At 49.7% G+C, this 17,728-nt stretch overlaps 1 protein-coding gene across 1 annotated transcript in view; it reads right to left on the bottom strand.

The window, feature by feature from the left end:
- KIF6 (kinesin family member 6) overlaps positions 1-17,728 on the bottom strand; it is a 1,537,786-nt gene that overhangs the window by 922,469 nt on the left and 597,589 nt on the right. The window contains exon 10 of the mRNA XM_086925888.1: positions 5,359-5,462. Coding sequence (XP_086782014.1) covers positions 5,359-5,462 — 104 coding nt within the window. The remainder of the gene's footprint in view (positions 1-5,358; positions 5,463-17,728) is intronic.

The raw sequence follows: 17,728 nt of genomic DNA, 5'->3' as shown, positions 1-17,728 counted from the left end.
AGCTCCTAGTAAGTTCAACATACAAGAACCTACGTTTAGGGGACTGTGGGGTTTATTCCGTGCACCCTCGAGCGAGCTGTTCAGTCTTTAGATCAGCTCTTGTACAGAGCAACGGATCCAGGAAGCAGGGAGCAGATGGCAGCAGGGCACCCACAAGGGCTGCAGGGAGTCGATGGGCAGCGGGGCACCCACAAGGGCTGCAGGGAAGCAGGGAGTTGATGGGCAGCAGGGCACCCACAAGGGCGACATGGAAGCAGGAAGTCGATGTCAGCAGGGCAGCCACAAGGGCTGCATGGAAGCAGGGAGTCGATGTCAGCAGGGCAGCCACAAGGGCTGCATGGAAGCAGGGAGTCGATAGCAGCAGGGCGCCCACAAGGGCTGCATGGAAGTAGGGAGTCGATGGGCAGCAGGGCACCCACAAGGGTGGCATGGAAGCAGGGAGTCGATAGCAGCAGGGCGCCCACAAGGGCTGCAGGGAAGCAGGGAGTCAATGTCAGCAGGGCAGCCACAAGGGCTGCATGAAAGCAGGGAGTCGATGTCAGCAGGGCGCCCACAAGGGCTGCATGGAAGCAGGGAGTCGATGGGCAGCAGGGCACCCACAAGGGCTGCAGGGAGTCTATGGCAGCAGGGCACCCACAAGGGCGGCATGGAAGCAGGGAGTCGATGGGCAGCAGGGCACACACAAGGGCTGCATGGAAGCAGGGAGTCGATGGGCAGCAGGGCACCCACAAGGGCTGCAGGAAGTCGATGGCAGCAGGGCACCAACAAGCGTGGCATGGCAGAAGGGAGTCGGTGGGCAGGAGGGCACCAACAAGGGCTGTAGGAAGCAGGGAGTCGATGGGCAGCAGGGCACCCACAAGGGCTGCAGGGAGTCGATGGCAGCAGGGCACCCACAAGGGCTGCAGGGAGCCGATGGCAGCAGGGCGCCCACAAGGGCTGCATAGATGCAGGGAGTCGATGGCAGCAGGGCAGCCACAAGGGCGACAGGGAGCCGATGGCAGCAGGGCGCCCACAAGGGCTGCATAGATGCAGGGAGTCGATGGCAGCAGGGCACCCACAAGGGCGGCATGGAAGCAGGGAGTCGATGGGCAGCAGGGCACACACAAGGGCTGCATGGAAGCAGGGAGTCGATGGGCAGCAGGGCACCCACAAGGGCTGCAGGGAGTCGATGGCAGCAGGGCACCAACAAGCGTGGCATGGCAGAAGGGAGTCGGTGGGCAGGAGGGCACCAACAAGGGCTGTAGGAAGCAGGGAGTCGATGGGCAGCAGGGCACACACAAGGGCTGCATGGAAGCAGGGAGTCGATGGGCAGCAGGGCACCCACAAGGGCTGCAGGGAGTCGATGGCAGCAGGGCACCAACAAGCGTGGCATGGCAGAAGGGAGTCGGTGGGCAGGAGGGCACCAACAAGGGCTGTAGGAAGCAGGGAGTCGATGGGCAGCAGGGCACCCACAAGGGCTGCAGGGAGTCGATGGCAGCAGGGCACCCTCAAGGGCGGCAAGGAAGCAGGGAGTCGATGGGCAGCAGGGCACCCACAAGGGCTGCATGGAAGCAGGGAGTCAATGGCAGCAGGGCACCCACAAGGGCGGCATGGAAGCAGGGAGTCGATGGGTAGCAGGGCACCCACAAGGGCTGCATGGAAGCAGGGAGTCGATGGGCAGCAGGGCACCCACAAGGGCTGCAGGGAGTCGATGGCAGCAGGGCACCCACAAGGGCTGCAGGGAGCCGATGGCAGCAGGGCGCCCACAAGGGCGGCATGGAAGCAGGGAGTCGATGGGCAGCAGGGCACCAACAAGCGTGGCATGGCAGAAGGGAGTCGGTGGGCAGGAGGGCACCAACAAGGGCTGTAGGAAGCAGGGAGTCGATGGGCAGCAGGGCACCAACAAGCGTGGCATGGCAGAAGGGAGTCGGTGGGCAGGAGGGCACCAACAAGGGCTGTAGGAAGCAGGGAGTCGATGGGCAGCAGGGCACCCACAAGGGCTGCAGGGAGTCGATGGCAGCAGGGCACCCTCAAGGGCGGCATGGAAGCAGGGAGTCGATGGGCAGCAGGGCACACACAAGGGCTGCATGGAAGCAGGGAGTCAATGGCAGCAGGGCACCCACAAGGGCTGCAGGGAGTCGATGGCAGCAGGGCACCAACAAGCGTGGCATGGCAGAAGGGAGTCGGTGGGCAGGAGGGCACCAACAAGGGCTGTAGGAAGCAGGGAGTCGATGGGCAGCAGGGCACCCACAAGGGCTGCAGGGAGTCGATGGCAGCAGGGCACCCTCAAAGGCGGCAAGGAAGCAGGGAGTCGATGGGCAGCAGGGCACCCACAAGGGCTGCATGGAAGCAGGGAGTCAATGGCAGCAGGGCACCCACAAGGGCGGCATGGAAGCAGGGAGTCGATGGGTAGCAGGGCGCCCACAAGGGCTGCATGGAAGCAGGGAGTCGATGGGCAGCAGGGCACCCACAAGGGCTGCAGGGAGTCGATGGCAGCAGGGCACCCACAAGGGCTGCAGGGAGTCGATAGCAGCAGGGCACCCACAAGGGCTGCAGGGAGCCGATGGCAGCAGGGCGCCCACAAGGGCTGCAGGGAGTCGATGGGCAGCAGGGCACCCACAAGGGCTGCATAGATGCAGGGAGTCGATGGGCAGCAGGGCACCCACAAGGGCTGCAGGGAGTCGATAGCAGCAGGGCACCCACAAGGGCTGCAGGGAGTCGATAGCAGCAGGGCACCCACAAGGGCTGCAGGGAGCCGATGGCAGCAGGGCGCCCACAAGGGCTGCAGGGAATCGATGGCAGCAGGGCGCCCACAAGGGCTGCATGGAAGCAGGGAGTCGATGGGCAGCAGGGCACCCACAAGGGCTGCAGGGAGTCGATGGCAGCAGGGCACCAACAAGCGTGGCATGGCAGAAGGGAGTCGGTGGGCAGGAGGGCACCAACAAGGGCTGTAGGAAGCAGGGAGTCGATGGGCAGCAGGGCACCAACAAGCGTGGCATGGCAGAAGGGAGTCGGTGGGCAGGAGGGCACCAACAAGGGCTGTAGGAAGCAGGGAGTCGATGGGCAGCAGGGCACCCACAAGGGCTGCAGGGAGTCGATGGCAGCAGGGCACCCTCAAGGGCGGCATGGAAGCAGGGAGTCGATGGGCAGCAGGGCACACACAAGGGCTGCATGGAAGCAGGGAGTCGATTGGCAGCAGGGCACCCACAAGGGCTGCAGGGAGTCGATGGCAGCAGGGCACCAACAAGCGTGGCATGGCAGAAGGGAGTCGGTGGGCAGGAGGGCACCAACAAGGGCTGTAGGAAGCAGGGAGTCGATGGGCAGCAGGGCACCCACAAGGGCTGCAGGGAGTCGATGGCAGCAGGGCACCCTCAAAGGCGGCAAGGAAGCAGGGAGTCGATGGGCAGCAGGGCACCCACAAGGGCTGCATGGAAGCAGGGAGTCAATGGCAGCAGGGCACCCACAAGGGCGGCATGGAAGCAGGGAGTCGATGGGTAGCAGGGCGCCCACAAGGGCTGCATGGAAGCAGGGAGTCGATGGGCAGCAGGGCACCCACAAGGGCTGCAGGGAGTCGATGGCAGCAGGGCACCCACAAGGGCTGCAGGGAGTCGATAGCAGCAGGGCACCCACAAGGGCTGCAGGGAGCCGATGGCAGCAGGGCGCCCACAAGGGCTGCAGGGAGTCGATGGGCAGCAGGGCGCCCACAAGGGCTGCATAGATGCAGGGAGTCGATGGGCAGCAGGGCACCCACAAGGGCTGCAGGGAGTCGATAGCAGCAGGGCACCCACAAGGGCTGCAGGGAGTTGATAGCAGCAGGGCACCCACAAGGGCTGCAGGGAGCCGATGGCAGCAGGGCGCCCACAAGGGCTGCAGGGAGTCGATGGCAGCAGGGCGCCCACAAGGGCTGCATGGAAGCAGGGAGTCGATGGGCAGCAGGGCACCCACAAGGGCTGCATGGAAGCAGGGAGTCGATGGGCAGCAGGGCACCCACAAGGGCTGCAGGGAGCCAATGGCAGCAGGGCGCCCACAAGGGCTGAGTAGATGCAGGGAGTCGATGGCAGCAGGGCACCCACAAGGGCTGCAGGGAGTCGATAGCAGCAGGGCACCCACAAGGGCTGCAGGGAGCCGATGGCAGCAGGGCGCCCACAAGGGCTGCAGGGAGTCGATGGCAGCAGGGCGCCCACAAGGGCTGCATGGAAGCAGGGAGTCGATGGGCAGCAGGGCACCCACAAGGGCTGCATGGAAGCAGGGAGTCGATGGGCAGCAGGGCACCCACAAGGGCTGCAGGGAGCCAATGGCAGCAGGGCGCCCACAAGGGCTGAGTAGATGCAGGGAGTCGATGGCAGCAGGGCACCCACAAGGGCTGCAGGGAGCCAATGGCAGCAGGGCGCCCACAAGGGCTGCATAGATGCAGGGAGTCGATGGGCAGCAGGGCACCCACAAGGGCGACAGGGAGCCGATGGCAGCAGGGCGCCCACAAGGGCGACAGGGAGTGGTACATGACACACACACCTGGGGGGCACTAGCCTCCTCCAGGAGCAGATGGGTTTGCATGTAGGATCCCACCAAGACCAGTGCACTGTGGGATAGATGTAGACACATTTGTTTTATTTTAATGAGGTCTCAGATCACACTGTTGAAACCCTTTGTCAGTGTGAATCTCTCCAATCATGTCTACAGATCTTATCCTCTTAATATCACTAAATCTATGCCCTTCCAACCATGACACACTGCACTAGACAGGTGAGTGGGTCTATCTCTGGCACCAAAGTTGGCCCAGTCACCCCCCCCCCCCCATCTCTGCTGATACGGGGCCGTAGCTATCGACCAGCAACGTCAACTCGGCTCCTTGGCGAGGAGAGCATGGCTGCAGCTGGGACCTCTGGGTCACTAAAGTCCAAGGCCTCAAGGCCCTATTCCAGTCCCTACTGGTGCCCAGAATTATTTAAAAGATGCACTACGAATTCATTCCAGCAGCTTGTGGTGTCACCACAACATGGCGTCCTTGTGGACTGTACGCTGGCCTTTGACCCTCTACAGCGCGCTGCTGTCTTTACAGCTCATTGTGTGCTATACAAATACCTCAATCATACATACACCCCGGGGAAAATGGAGCCACCTGGGAGGGACCTACAGCTGACGAGGCCGCATCCAGCTGCCAGGCTGGGGTGGTCCATGCCAGCTCTCTGGCTGAAGAGCCTGAGCATCCCCAGGCCAATGAATGTGAGATATGTGAGGCTTGGGGGCGCTCCTCATATTCTGGGGGTGGAGGCATCATTCTGCGTTACAGCACTGAACTCAATGCAATGTTAATGCAAACATCAAGGGGTTGGGTGTTTACTGTGCATGCTGGAGTGTGCAAGAGCAGACCTGACTTACCTCAGCAGCTCTTCCGGCGTGAGCTCCTCTGTCCGCTGCTCCCCCGTGACCATCGCGAGCTCATCCTTCAGCGCCTGGACCTCCTTCTTTAGGCGCGCGATCATCTGGGAACAGAGAGAAAGGACATGATGTGTTTTATCCAGGGCGCAGAATAGAGTTTACAAATCATGTGACATTTATTTTATTTATTTTATTTTAGGAGTTTTCTATAGCGCGAACAAGACCCTTAGGTATCAGAGCGCTTCACATTAAATGAGGTGGTTAACGACAAGTATTTTTTTCAGGAAGATTTCTCACATTGTTTGGAGGTAGGTACAATTTCAAGGTAGGTGTTTTGAGGTAGGTACATTGATGTTATACATTAAAGGATATATATTAAATACGTCTAGTGTGTGATAAAGATTAGAATCTAGCTAAATATAATTTTAGATAGAAATAATAGCTCCCCAGAGTCTCTTTTGATGTGTATCTCTCAGTCCTTTGCAAGGTAGGTGTTTTGAGGTAGGTACATTGCTATTATACATTAAAGAATATATAGCAAAATACATATAGCGGCCCTAGAATGATAATATACATTAAAGGATATATAGTAGAGCCTAAAACAAGATGTAGGGTCCGGTTTAGAGATAGGGGCAATGAATGGAAGGCCCTTCGAGTTTTGGAGGACAAGCCGCCTCTGGCTGGGGGTAAAGCAGTCAAAAGATTATAGCTATATATGGTTACTACCTAAAGAACAAGTTACTTGTTGTGCTATGTTAATGGGTTTAGAAGGCTCAAATACCTGGTCGGTGTCTTGGCGCTACCTTAAGGAGGAGAGGTATCAGAGTGGATGGGTCTAACGACTGATTGAAGAGCCTCGTTTTTGGTGCCTTTCTAAAATGAACAAGACTGGGAGACTTTTTCAAAGCAAGGGGCCGGAGTTCCATCATATTGATGCGCCTGTGGCAAAGCTCCTGATGCCCCTCTGGACTTAAAAAATGTGGGGATAGTGATATTCATGAAGGATGCCGACCGTGGAGATGGGGTTGGGGTGTACCATTGGAAGTATTGGAAGAGAGCGGCCGGACCTGAATCATAGAGAGCCCTGTAGCCAATACATAGGATTTGAACACTAATCTCTTTCTCACAGGCAGCCAATGACGAGGGGTCGGTGCTTTAGAAGTAGAATGAAACTCTGGAAAGCCTAAATGGACACATCTGGAGTGACTGAAGTTTGTTTAGACGTTTTTGCTCAAGATCGATATAGAGATTTGTTTCAGTAATCGATTCTTGATAAAATCAGAGCTGATATTACAGATCTTTGGAGGTTAAATGGAATATAAGGAAGAATTTTCCGAATGCTCGTTCACAAGAAGACTGAGCGGGCAGTTTGGTTGATGTGGCCTTCGAAGAAAAGGCGAGTATCAAAAATGATGCCCAAGTTCTTGTAGGAACAGATCCTAGATTGAGTGGCCACCAATCAGGTGACCAAAAGAATTGTTTTTTGCCAAAAAGCAAGATCTGTGTTTTGTTTGAGTTTAACCTAGGGCAATTTCGGTTCATCCTATTATTGATTGATACCAAACAAAGTTTAAAGTTAGACACAATCATTTGTGTGTCGTCGGCGTAAGACACAACAGAGAAGTTGATGGTTTTGATAAGCTTTGATAAGGTCTATGGATACATACTGTTCCCTCTCCGTGAGGGAGGATGACAGGAGGGCCAGTGCAGTATCTTTGATGCAGAAATCGTGATGTCGAGAAATAAGTATGTGGCAGTTAGCGGTATTGAACACCGCGCGACATCGAAAGCGAGCATTATTCCCGTTGTCCACACGTTCTCAGTGGCAGCTATGAGAGCCGTCTCCATGCTGTGCTGGCCATGAAAACCATACTGAGACCTGTCCAAAAGGTTGATGTCGTTTATGAATGAAGACAGTTGTTGGTGAAGTGCCCTGTCCAAGATTTTGGCCGGTAAAGGGAGCCACGAGATAGGGTGATAGCTGCTGAATTAGAGACTAACGGGTTACTCTTCTTGATCAAGGGTAGGATAGAGGCTTTCTTCCAAGGTTTTGGAAAATTTCTGATCTAATAATTTAATTAAAAATGATGGTGAGCCGAGTTGCTATAGTCTCAGATGCGAGGTGCAAAATTCTAGGGGGGGCAAGGGTCATCCGGGGAACCAGATTTGGTAAGGGACAACATATTGTTAACTTGTTCGGTGGTGACTGGAGTGAAATAGGATAGAGATGTCTTAGTGTCTTCAGACAGCAGGTGAGGTGAGTATCATTGAAATTAGGACTAGAGTCAGCATTTTGAAAGGAAGATAAAACACTAAGAACCTTGGATTGAAAAGATGACGTTAAAGTGCTGCGCAGGGGTTTACAGCAACAAAGCGAAGCCAGAACCTGACCCAGTTCCTCCAGCAGAACTTCAGTCTCCTGAAGGGCTCTCTCTCTTCAGTGCTCAATTTGCGGGTGGGAAGGTAGGATATGTAGGATCCCCCATAAACCTCATTATCACGGTTATCGTGATACATGTGACAATGTCTCTATCAGAGTAATTTGAACTTAGCCAATGTAGTGTCTTGCTGGCCTTGCCCGCCATTGATAAATGCAGTCTGCGTTGCAAGCCCTGGTGTTCGTGCCTCATTCAGAAGGATCTATTGAAGGACTGATGGCAAATCCAGCCAGCCACAGAGGAGAGAAGGGTCATGAGGTGCAAGAAAGGGCCGTTCTAGGTTCAAGATGTGTCTCTTAGTCCATGAACTCCTGTTGTGATTCATGCTTTTGGCCCACCCGATAGCTGATGATCTTACCCCAAAGGGCAGCCTTGAGCGCCTCCCACAGCGCCCCTGGAGAGCCAACCGAATACACATTGATCGTAAAGTATTTATCATTTCTATAATCCTGAGGAGGAAGTCTTTGAATTCCGAGGCCACTAGCATCCAGGCCCTGAGACGCCAAACCCTCCTGCCACCACTAGAACCCACTGTGAACCTCATTTCCACTGGTAAGTGATCTGAAAGACCACAAGCCAGGACACGTAAGCCCCCACCCTCGAATGCTCATTTTTTTGCCAAGTGAAAATAATCAAGTCATTAGAATTATTTCTATGCACCCTGAGAATAATGGGAAGCATCTCTTAGTCAGGTGACAAAATCCCCAAGCATCAAGCAGGCCCATTGCTTCTGAAATCCTAGACAAATGCAAGAGACCTGTCGCTCTACCAGCCTGTGCTGTAGACCGCTCCAGGACTAGCTCTCCACTCCACTGAGGACGCGCACAATACCCAGGGTCCAACGGGGAGTTGTAGCAACGTGTCACTTCGAAAACTAGGAAAAACAGCCAACAGTAGGCCTGTACATAGACACTAACTAGGGGCAACAATTCTTCCTGCAAGGTCCCTGGCATCGCCACATAGCGACCATGCCCATCATTCCAGGTTTGTTGAGCCTTGAAAGAGATCTGTACCTTTAGCAGAATGGCCACCTCCCTGGAGCCTCCTCTAAACCCTGCACGGAAAACTTGTGTGAAACCCACATGTGCCAAGAAGGGACATCTATTGCCTACTAAGTGAGTTTTTTTAAGAAAGAGGATGTCAGGTCCCAATTGGCAAGCAGCCTTTAGAACCACTCCTTGTTTGACTCCTGGACTGGACTCTTCACTGCGGTCATGGTTCAAAGACGCAAGTGGAAGCCAAGGTACTGGTGTCAGTAGAGAGGAACTGTTTGTGTGGAACTCTTGACTGAGGTGATGGTTTTGAGACTTACAAGAAGACCATGGTCCTCGGGTAGCTAGAGTCGAACTTCTTGCAAGTACTCTTGACTGAGGTGATAGATCAAAGGCGCATGGAGAGGCCTGGGTCCTGGTGTGGGTGGAGTCTAACTCCACTTGACTTGACTGCGGTGATAGGTCTGAGGTGCACAGAGAGGCCGAGGTGCTAGTGTCAGTGGGCTAGTACTGCTCGGATGGGACTCTTGACTAAGGTGATAAGTCTGAGACGCAGGTGGGGGCCAAGGTCTTAGTGACGGTTTTTGGACACTAAAGGCCTGGAAACAGATTGTCAGCTACACACTGATCAATGTTATTTCTAGCTTCTCTTGGCAAAGGTGCACCCCACAGGCCACAGGTACATGCGAGGGACTAGAGGGTCAACGCCTCATCCCCTGGATGGGTCTGTGAGCAGCTTTAATATCAAATATTGGAGCTTGTGTTATCTGGAATCACTCAGATTCCAAATCTCCCAAAAAACTGAAACCAACTGTCTCTGGCAACCAGACCTTTCCAGAACTTCCCTCCAGCGGACCTAAGACCCTGTCAAACAAAAACACACTCAAACTCACCTGGGTTCGCATTTCAGCCTGAATCCTGTGTCTGTTTCTAAAAGTTACTGTGTAATATGTTCAACTCTTCCTAACTTTCAAACCTTCTGAGGACTGTGGAGCCGCATGAACCTCCCGGTTATCATCGAGGCTTATATATTTCCTACCGACACGGCAAATTAAATCAGGAGCACCACAAAACTCTCACAATGGACGGGAAAAACACTATTTTAAAGTAAATGCTGACCACTCACAGGGTCAGCAGCAAAGTGGTCATCTCTTGGCCATTTAAAAACAGACAATGTTGTGTATGTGAATGGTTTCCATTGCGAGACACTGGAAGATGAAAGGCTGAGTCAGTGACGTCAAGATCAGAACGTGTTAGTTGCAGGATTATACACAGGCAAGACCCAGTGAGCTAGCTCAGCAGTTACCCGACTGAGAAAACCGAAGTCTCCCAGAAAAAGCCACAACCAGGGTCGGACTGGCTTGTATGGCAGTCAGGCACTGCCGAATGGGCTGGTCTGACACATCAGTGTGTGGGCCAGTTTTTAACAGTTCTGGCCACGAGTTTATAGCCAGGCTGGCTGTTTTATTTAATGTTGATTTCCCTATTATTATCACTTTTTAGGTCGAGCCTGGGCAGCTCATACGCTGCTCTGTGAGGCATGCTGTATTCAGGAAGGGACTTGAAGCTCCGCCCACTCTCCGCCCAAATTTTTTATTTGCTTGTGCCTATTTCACTGGGTGCTGGCATTCATTTTGGTCATTTAACCTTTTCCATGCTCATGACGAGCTCAGCTCGTCATGAGGCACGGTGCTCAGGTGCTCATGACGAGCTGAGCTCGTCATGAGCCGTGGAACGCTCGCACGCGGGCATAATTCCCCTGCTGTGCTGAGCGTTCCACGGAAACGGGTGTGGCCATGACGGGCTCAGCTCGTCATGAGCACACAAGCACTGTGCCTCATGACGAGCTCGTCATGAGCATGGGGGCGCTGTGCGCGCCCCCCGCCCCCCAGCACAGCGAGGGGAATTACCCCTGCTGCGAATGGGGTTATTTACCTGTGCACATGTGCTTTAATGCTCATAGGTCCTGCGTGCACCGGTGTCTGTATGTATGCTGGTTAATGTGCAAGGGTACTGGTATGTTTGGCTGCCTCTATGCATGTGTGTGCTGGTCTACGTGTATGGGTGGCCGTTAGTTTGTGTTTGTACATGTGCGTGTGTCTATGTGGGTACCACAGGTGAGAACGCGTCACATAAGGGAAGTGGGAGGCTAGTTGACCTCTGTGCATAATGGGAGAACTTTATAGATGGGCAGATCGGAGATTCATCAATGAATCAAGTAACATAAGCTTTAACCAGCTATAAAAACCGCGAGCCAATGTATTTATTTGAGCATAAATACCATGGTGTTACAAGTGAAGCTGGGGAATGCGTGACTCCCTTCCCAGGCCTCCACGGCCCTCCTGGGGGTCACGCCCCACAGATTGAAGATCTTTGCCGTAATCCTCTCCCAGGTGTGTTGTTACTCGCTAGGCTTTAATTACAGCCTTCAAACACTATTTTCTCAAATAGCTTTGTCCTACAAGACATGCTCTCTCCTAACGCTTTAAAAAAAATATATAGCACAAACAGATTTGCAATACAATAGGTCATGCATTTGCGAGAGTTTAAGCTATTGGCATTGTAAATGACAATGCCTTTTATTTATCTATTTTAAAAACAACACATGAATAAAAGGCATTGTCATTTACAATGCCAATAGCTCAAACTCTTGTAAATGCAAGACCTATTGCATTCCAAATGCTTACTTAGGTCGAGCTTGGGTAGCGCATGCGCTAATCTGAGAGGCATGCTGTATTGTGGTATATATTTGAAGCTCTGCCCTCTCTCTGCTGTTATGTTTTGTTTTGTACCCCAATATAGGCCTGGGTAGTCACCTAACCTTTCACCTACATTTTCCCTGCCATTGTACTACATAACGGATCTTTGGTATTGACCTTTAACCTTGTTAGGTACTGCATAAAATAGTGTGTGGTTTTCCCTAAAAACTAGCCTCATTAATTATGCATGAGGTTTCTCAGAATCACAACAGGATTACCATCTTCTGCATAATAACTACGTATAAGGGTCATCCCTCTCGTCATCCTCGGCCGACATGACACAGCAAGGTAGAACCCCTGGGTATATATACACCATATCATTGCTGGGGCAGGCAGAGGAAAAAAGACTTCCATGCTGACACACTGACGCAAGATGCTGAGGTTCCTGTACGCAGACACTCCAGCTCGCAGTGGCCTGACATCCCTAGCGGGGTGTCCATCTTGAGACTAAGACAGGGTCCTTCAGTCTGTCACACCAGGTAATGGGGTTGGCTTCATCCTAGGGGGACACCCATACATACATGCTAGGTACATTTAGGTACATCTAGTTAGGGTTTCATCATAGGAGTACGCATTATTATTGTATATTCATTTTATTAGCACTATGGTAGAAATCTGCCATCCATTTACTCTGTTGGTCTTATAATCATTTATATCTGTTTCCGTCTTATGATTTTTTCAGCACACCTATTTTACACTAGAATGACGCTGGCTCAATGAAATGGTTATTGAAAAACGAACCCACCGTTTATTCTGCCTATCTCTCTGAGACAAAGTGAGCATGAACAACTGAGCGAAAAGTACTGCACTGTTTCCACGATCACTGATGGGACAGGAATGTCATGTTCGATAGTTTCCAAGAACTATTCTCTCTTTGGAATTAGTAGTTTACAGTGGCATTGTGAGCTAGCTAGGTATACAGGTGAACATACCCGGTGGGGGTGTCTGGAATCAGTCTGGACACCAATCCCACAGTTTATGTTGTCTAAACGCTTAGATCGTATATAGATTTATAGGAACTACATGACATGGTGCCGCACAACATTGGTTTTGTTCTTGTTTAATGGTAAGATCCGAGTAGTTCAGTTGTGCTGTTCTCAGAGACTACTACTCACATCTACCCAGAGAAGTCTGGAGTGGGAAAGGAAAATCTGCTGCAGCTGAGAAGGCATTTCCTATGTATTAGCTGTAGGTTTATTCAAGCTTGAAGGACAAATAGTTCCTATTGTGCATAAAACCTTATCTCTGTTTCCTTGAAACTCTTTCAACAATGTTTGTTGAAGAGGACGCTATAGCGGCACTACATGCGAATGCAGCACCAAAAGGGCAACAGGAAGGTACCATTAACATTTCAGAAAATGTCAGAAATGCATTTCCCTTAAAATTAGCAGACTATATAGTCTCAGTAAGAAGTGGGACAGTAACGTTTATGATTGAGGCACACAAGTCACTCAGGGGCAGAGGTATTCTATTCATGGGTCTAATTCCCACCAGCAGATGCGCACACAAACACATTTCATTTTTACACTGAAGATGAAATACCAGAGGAATATTGTCCATGCCAGGATATTGAAGTGCTACTCATCTACCAGGAGCACATAAACTGGTTTAAAGGTGCCCTCCCACACACAACAGACAAAGTGAGACTCTGTCCGCTCGGCAGGGATGGAGCCACTTGGCCGGTCATAGCCACTTACACAACGCATCCAGACATTGACACAATGAACGTAGCAGACTTACGTCCGCTACATAAAGAAATAATAAAACTCTACAGAAATGTGACACCGTTCGTTATAGGAATCCTCGCACTTCAGCAAACAAGGGCTACACCAGCAGGACAAATTCAGGGGTCTGCAACTAAAATAACTCCACAAACACTACACACAGTTATGGGTAAAATGCCCACTAAATGTGAGCAAATGCCATTCTGGATCGCTTAGAATGCAAACAATCTGCTTGCCAATTCGGATAGCTCCCCATATAGAGGATTGTACCACTTGGAGTACATTTTGCGCTGCCATCTATACCAGGACTCATGGTATCCCTTCAATAGCAATAATACCAGATATATTGAGACAAATACAGAATGAGTAAGGAGCAGAACCTGCTCTGAACTTTTGGATGAAATTGTTTGGAAATTTTTCAAAGGTATCAACTATTATGTTAGCAAACATAAAATGGGAGGCAGCAGCAGTGGTGATACGCCAATGTCTGAGGGATTTCACTCCTGTACAACAGGAATGTGAATTACTTAAAATTATCCAAGACACATATGCCGAATTAGGTAGAGATAATTTGGGAGCTAGAGTAACAAAACCTCAACTCATGGGTGGTCCTGAAAAGGATAACACCAAGCAAGCAGCTGATTCTTCCAAGAAGAAATGAGACAATAAAAAACTAAAGAATAGAGATAATAGATCACAATCAAGGGGTGGGTCTCCTCAACAGGAGCCCTCCGAAAGGAGGTACAACCGTAGGAATTATGATAGCATAAAAAACAACATGACAGGTATCAGGATACTGATACACGTTTCTCTTGTTCCTTTCAGAGTTCTTAGGAATTGTGATAACATAAAAAAAACGGACAGGTATCAGGATACTGATACACGTTCCTCTTGTTCCTTTCAGAGTTCATCAAAACATTCAGAGAGGGAAGGACGGTCAGAACAAAAACAAGTAGAACGCACAGAAGTCCAGAGATATGCATCGTACTTCGGACTATAATATCAAAAAAGAAGATAAACCAAAATCAAAACCTCAATTTATAGACAAGAAGGTAGCTGGCCTTAAAATAAGAAATGCCAATGATATTGAGGACTCAACTTCTGAATGGGGAATGGGCTGTGATGCTAGACCGCGTAGAAGTAAAAATAGCACGCCAGAACCTGATGAAATTTCTGGTGACACCGGCGTTGAATGAACATATCACAGTAGAGACACCAGATATGAGGGTAGGTTTCCCACACCTGTTGTACGAAATAACACTCCGAATGGAGGGGGACAAACCCAGAAAAATTAAAGGTCGCTTTTGGGAGAACCTGACTTATGGCTATGATATAATTTTGGCTGAAATAGTCATGGACTGCCCAGAGTAGGAATCAGTGATTTTTCTGGCTTTCTCTGACCTCGATCCAGTATACTTGAAACATTCATTCACTCAGGAGTGGCAGTAGCACTTGCTCCTGAATTATAGCGCAATCATGTAGCGTGGGATACTGAGTTACCTCACCATGTAATCCCAGTAAAAACACCTCCAACTCCACAGAGACAGTACTCATTTAAACAGGAAGCAAAAAAAACTAGTCTGGGAGCTCTTAGATCAGCTTGAATACCAAGTTGTAAAAGAGTATTGCACCTCTTCAATGAATAGTCCTTTGTTTCCTGTAATGAAACCTGACAATTCATACAGTCTAGTTTTAGACCACAGAGATCTGAACACAAATGCACAAAGACATTTCCAGTACAGAATTCACACAGTGCCGCATTAATGAATAACATTGTGTGAAAAAATATTTAAAAAACTGTAGATATCTCAAATGGATTTTTCTGCCAAAATATAGTGCCTGAGAAAAGATATTTGACCGCATTCTCAGCCCTCGGCTATCAGAGTAAATTCTGTTGATTACCCCAAGGGTATAAGCATAGCCCTGGGTTGTTCTCAGCTAGGGTAACAGAGTTAGTTCAACATTTTGATGAGGAGGCATTCTCCTATGTAGATGACATTTATCTGACTGATGATGATTTATTGGACCACTTAACCAGGGTGAGCAATATAATTTTGGGGTTCGCCTCTGAGGGCTACAAGTTCAACTTTAAAAAATTGAAAATAGCTCATCTCAATGTCCTTTTTTTGGGATACGAGTTATCAAGCAAAGGAAAAAGCCTAGCAGCAAATTTTTTGAGCAAAGTGTGCACTGCTCCAACCTCCAAAAAATCTGAAAAATGTACAATCCATTTTGGGATATCTAAATTTTGGCAGAACATGGTTAGGTTAGGTTAGGTTAATGGCATTTGTTAAGCGCATGGTTGCACAAAGAACAGTGCGTCCCCCATACATTTTGAATTACACAGAAAAAGTAAAACCTTTCTACGATCTAATCAGACCTGATTTTTCGATTAGACATTGGGCACCGGAACACATGGACATCCTAGGTTCCTTACAAGCTGACATGATAGCTTCCAAACACCTACACACACACGTAAACACTACAAACTTGGTGATCCGTGTAATCGCGTGTCAATCCGGGTACACTTACCTAACCATCAATGAAGGCAAAATAGTACCCTTAGCATACAAATCGCTCTTGTATACAAACGCTGAAATGCGCGTTGCTTCTACAGAAAAAAATCTGACAGCAGTACAGACTGCCATAGTGGGAGAAAGAAAACTAGCTCAGGGGAAACGAAAAATTGGTATAACTCCAGTACCAGCCTTAGAGGGTGTTACAAAGGCAAGCATTCCCAATGCTAAAGTTTTACAACCACGAGGGATACAATGGGTTAATTCTCTCACTGCAACAGATGTAGACTTCAAATTTTATTATACACTAACACAAGCATCTCTGCAGTACGAATTAGAATATCCTCTCCTGAATGAAATAATGTAGATCAGTATGAATACATTATTTACACTGACGGTTCTGCTCAGCCTGCCATAGGCGGTAATCAGCAATACAGCGCAGCTTGTGTGATTGTAAAAGGACATATGTAGGATGGCAAGTTACATTCTAGCAGTACAAAGACGGAGTCTCTAGGAGACTGCACGAGACAGCTGTCAGAATTAAAAGCACCATTACTAGCACTAATACAAATTAATCAGGAATTACCCACACTTATAGTGTGCGATTTGTTTTACTGTGTCCAGTCTTACAACAAATATCTTCACTACTGGGGTCAGAATGGGTTTAAAGACTCAAAAGCTTGCACAATAAAACACAAATTGCTTTGGGAACAGGTGGCAGAGCTGAAAAAAGACTACCCAAGAGCTGACATGATACACACGCTGAGTCATCAACGTGAAGGCGTTCATGTTGAAGGGAATTCATTGCCTGATGAAGGCGACAGTGCAAACTGCTGCTGTAGCTGCAATCACTTGTTCAAGCACGAGAATAGACAGAAGCATAATGGTAGCTGTCATTGCTTCACGCAAAAACAGTACAGCCTTGCTAAATGGCTTTCCACTCAAACACTCCTACAAGTTAGATGCAAAAAATATTCTGTATGCTCAAATTCCAGGAGTGGGGGATAGAGTAATACTAAAAATGAATCGCAGATTAGGTTTAATCCTAGCTGCACACGAGGGTCTGGGCTCTGCACAAGCAGGGGTTTCCGCAACAGTTTCTCTATTCAAAAAACACTATTGCTGGCAAGGTTTAACAAAACAGACAAAAGCATTTGTCCTTAAGAGTGACATCTGTCAGCAGATGAATGATTCCACCGTAGCACGTCCAGCACAAACACCATTACTAATATCAGACAGACTTCTCGCAGGTGTCGATTTGGACCACTGCGGTCCCTTACAATCTGATGGGGCTTACAAGTATATCTTGGTGGCAATGGATTCATGTTCTAGATTCCTGTGGGTTTGGCCTCCGCACTCGGCTGACACTCAAACTGTTGTAAAAGATTTGAGAGTCTTCATAGGGACATACGCAGTGGGCACATTACATTCTGACCGTGGCACTGCGTTTAGCTCTAGGGCTTACAAGGAAGTATGGGAAGTTTGGGTGTTGTATTGCGGTACTCCTCTACATACCATCCCAATGGAAATGAGGTTGTGGGTAGGAAAAACCAGGACTTAAAGCAATCTGTAACAGAAAGGGTATTAGGTTCGGGTGGTAGTTGGGTCAATCACCTATATGTGGTCCAGAGGGCACTAAATAACATGTCAAGAAGTTCCCTAGGAGGTATCACCCCTTACCAAGACCTGTTTGGCACGAGAATGTAGGTACCTGACCTCGATTGTGACAGCACAGTGGGATATGAAAAACCATTTGACATTGATAAACGTGTGTTGTTTCACATGATCTTAATGCACTCCAGGCACTACAAAGCAATGTGCAAGTAAAACGCACCGCCACTAGGGAAGCAAAATCAGTCACAGCAAAACCTGCCTGGATCCCAAAGGTCGGGGATCTGGTCAGAGAAAAGATTCTGGAAAAGAAAGAAATTGGGCCATAAT

This window comes from Lissotriton vulgaris, chromosome 6, assembly GCF_964263255.1.
Source record: "Lissotriton vulgaris chromosome 6, aLisVul1.2, whole genome shotgun sequence".
NCBI lineage: Eukaryota > Metazoa > Chordata > Amphibia > Caudata > Salamandridae > Lissotriton > Lissotriton vulgaris.
The sequence above is the reverse complement of the archived record's forward strand: the minus strand, read 5'-3'. Positions and strand labels throughout refer to the sequence as shown.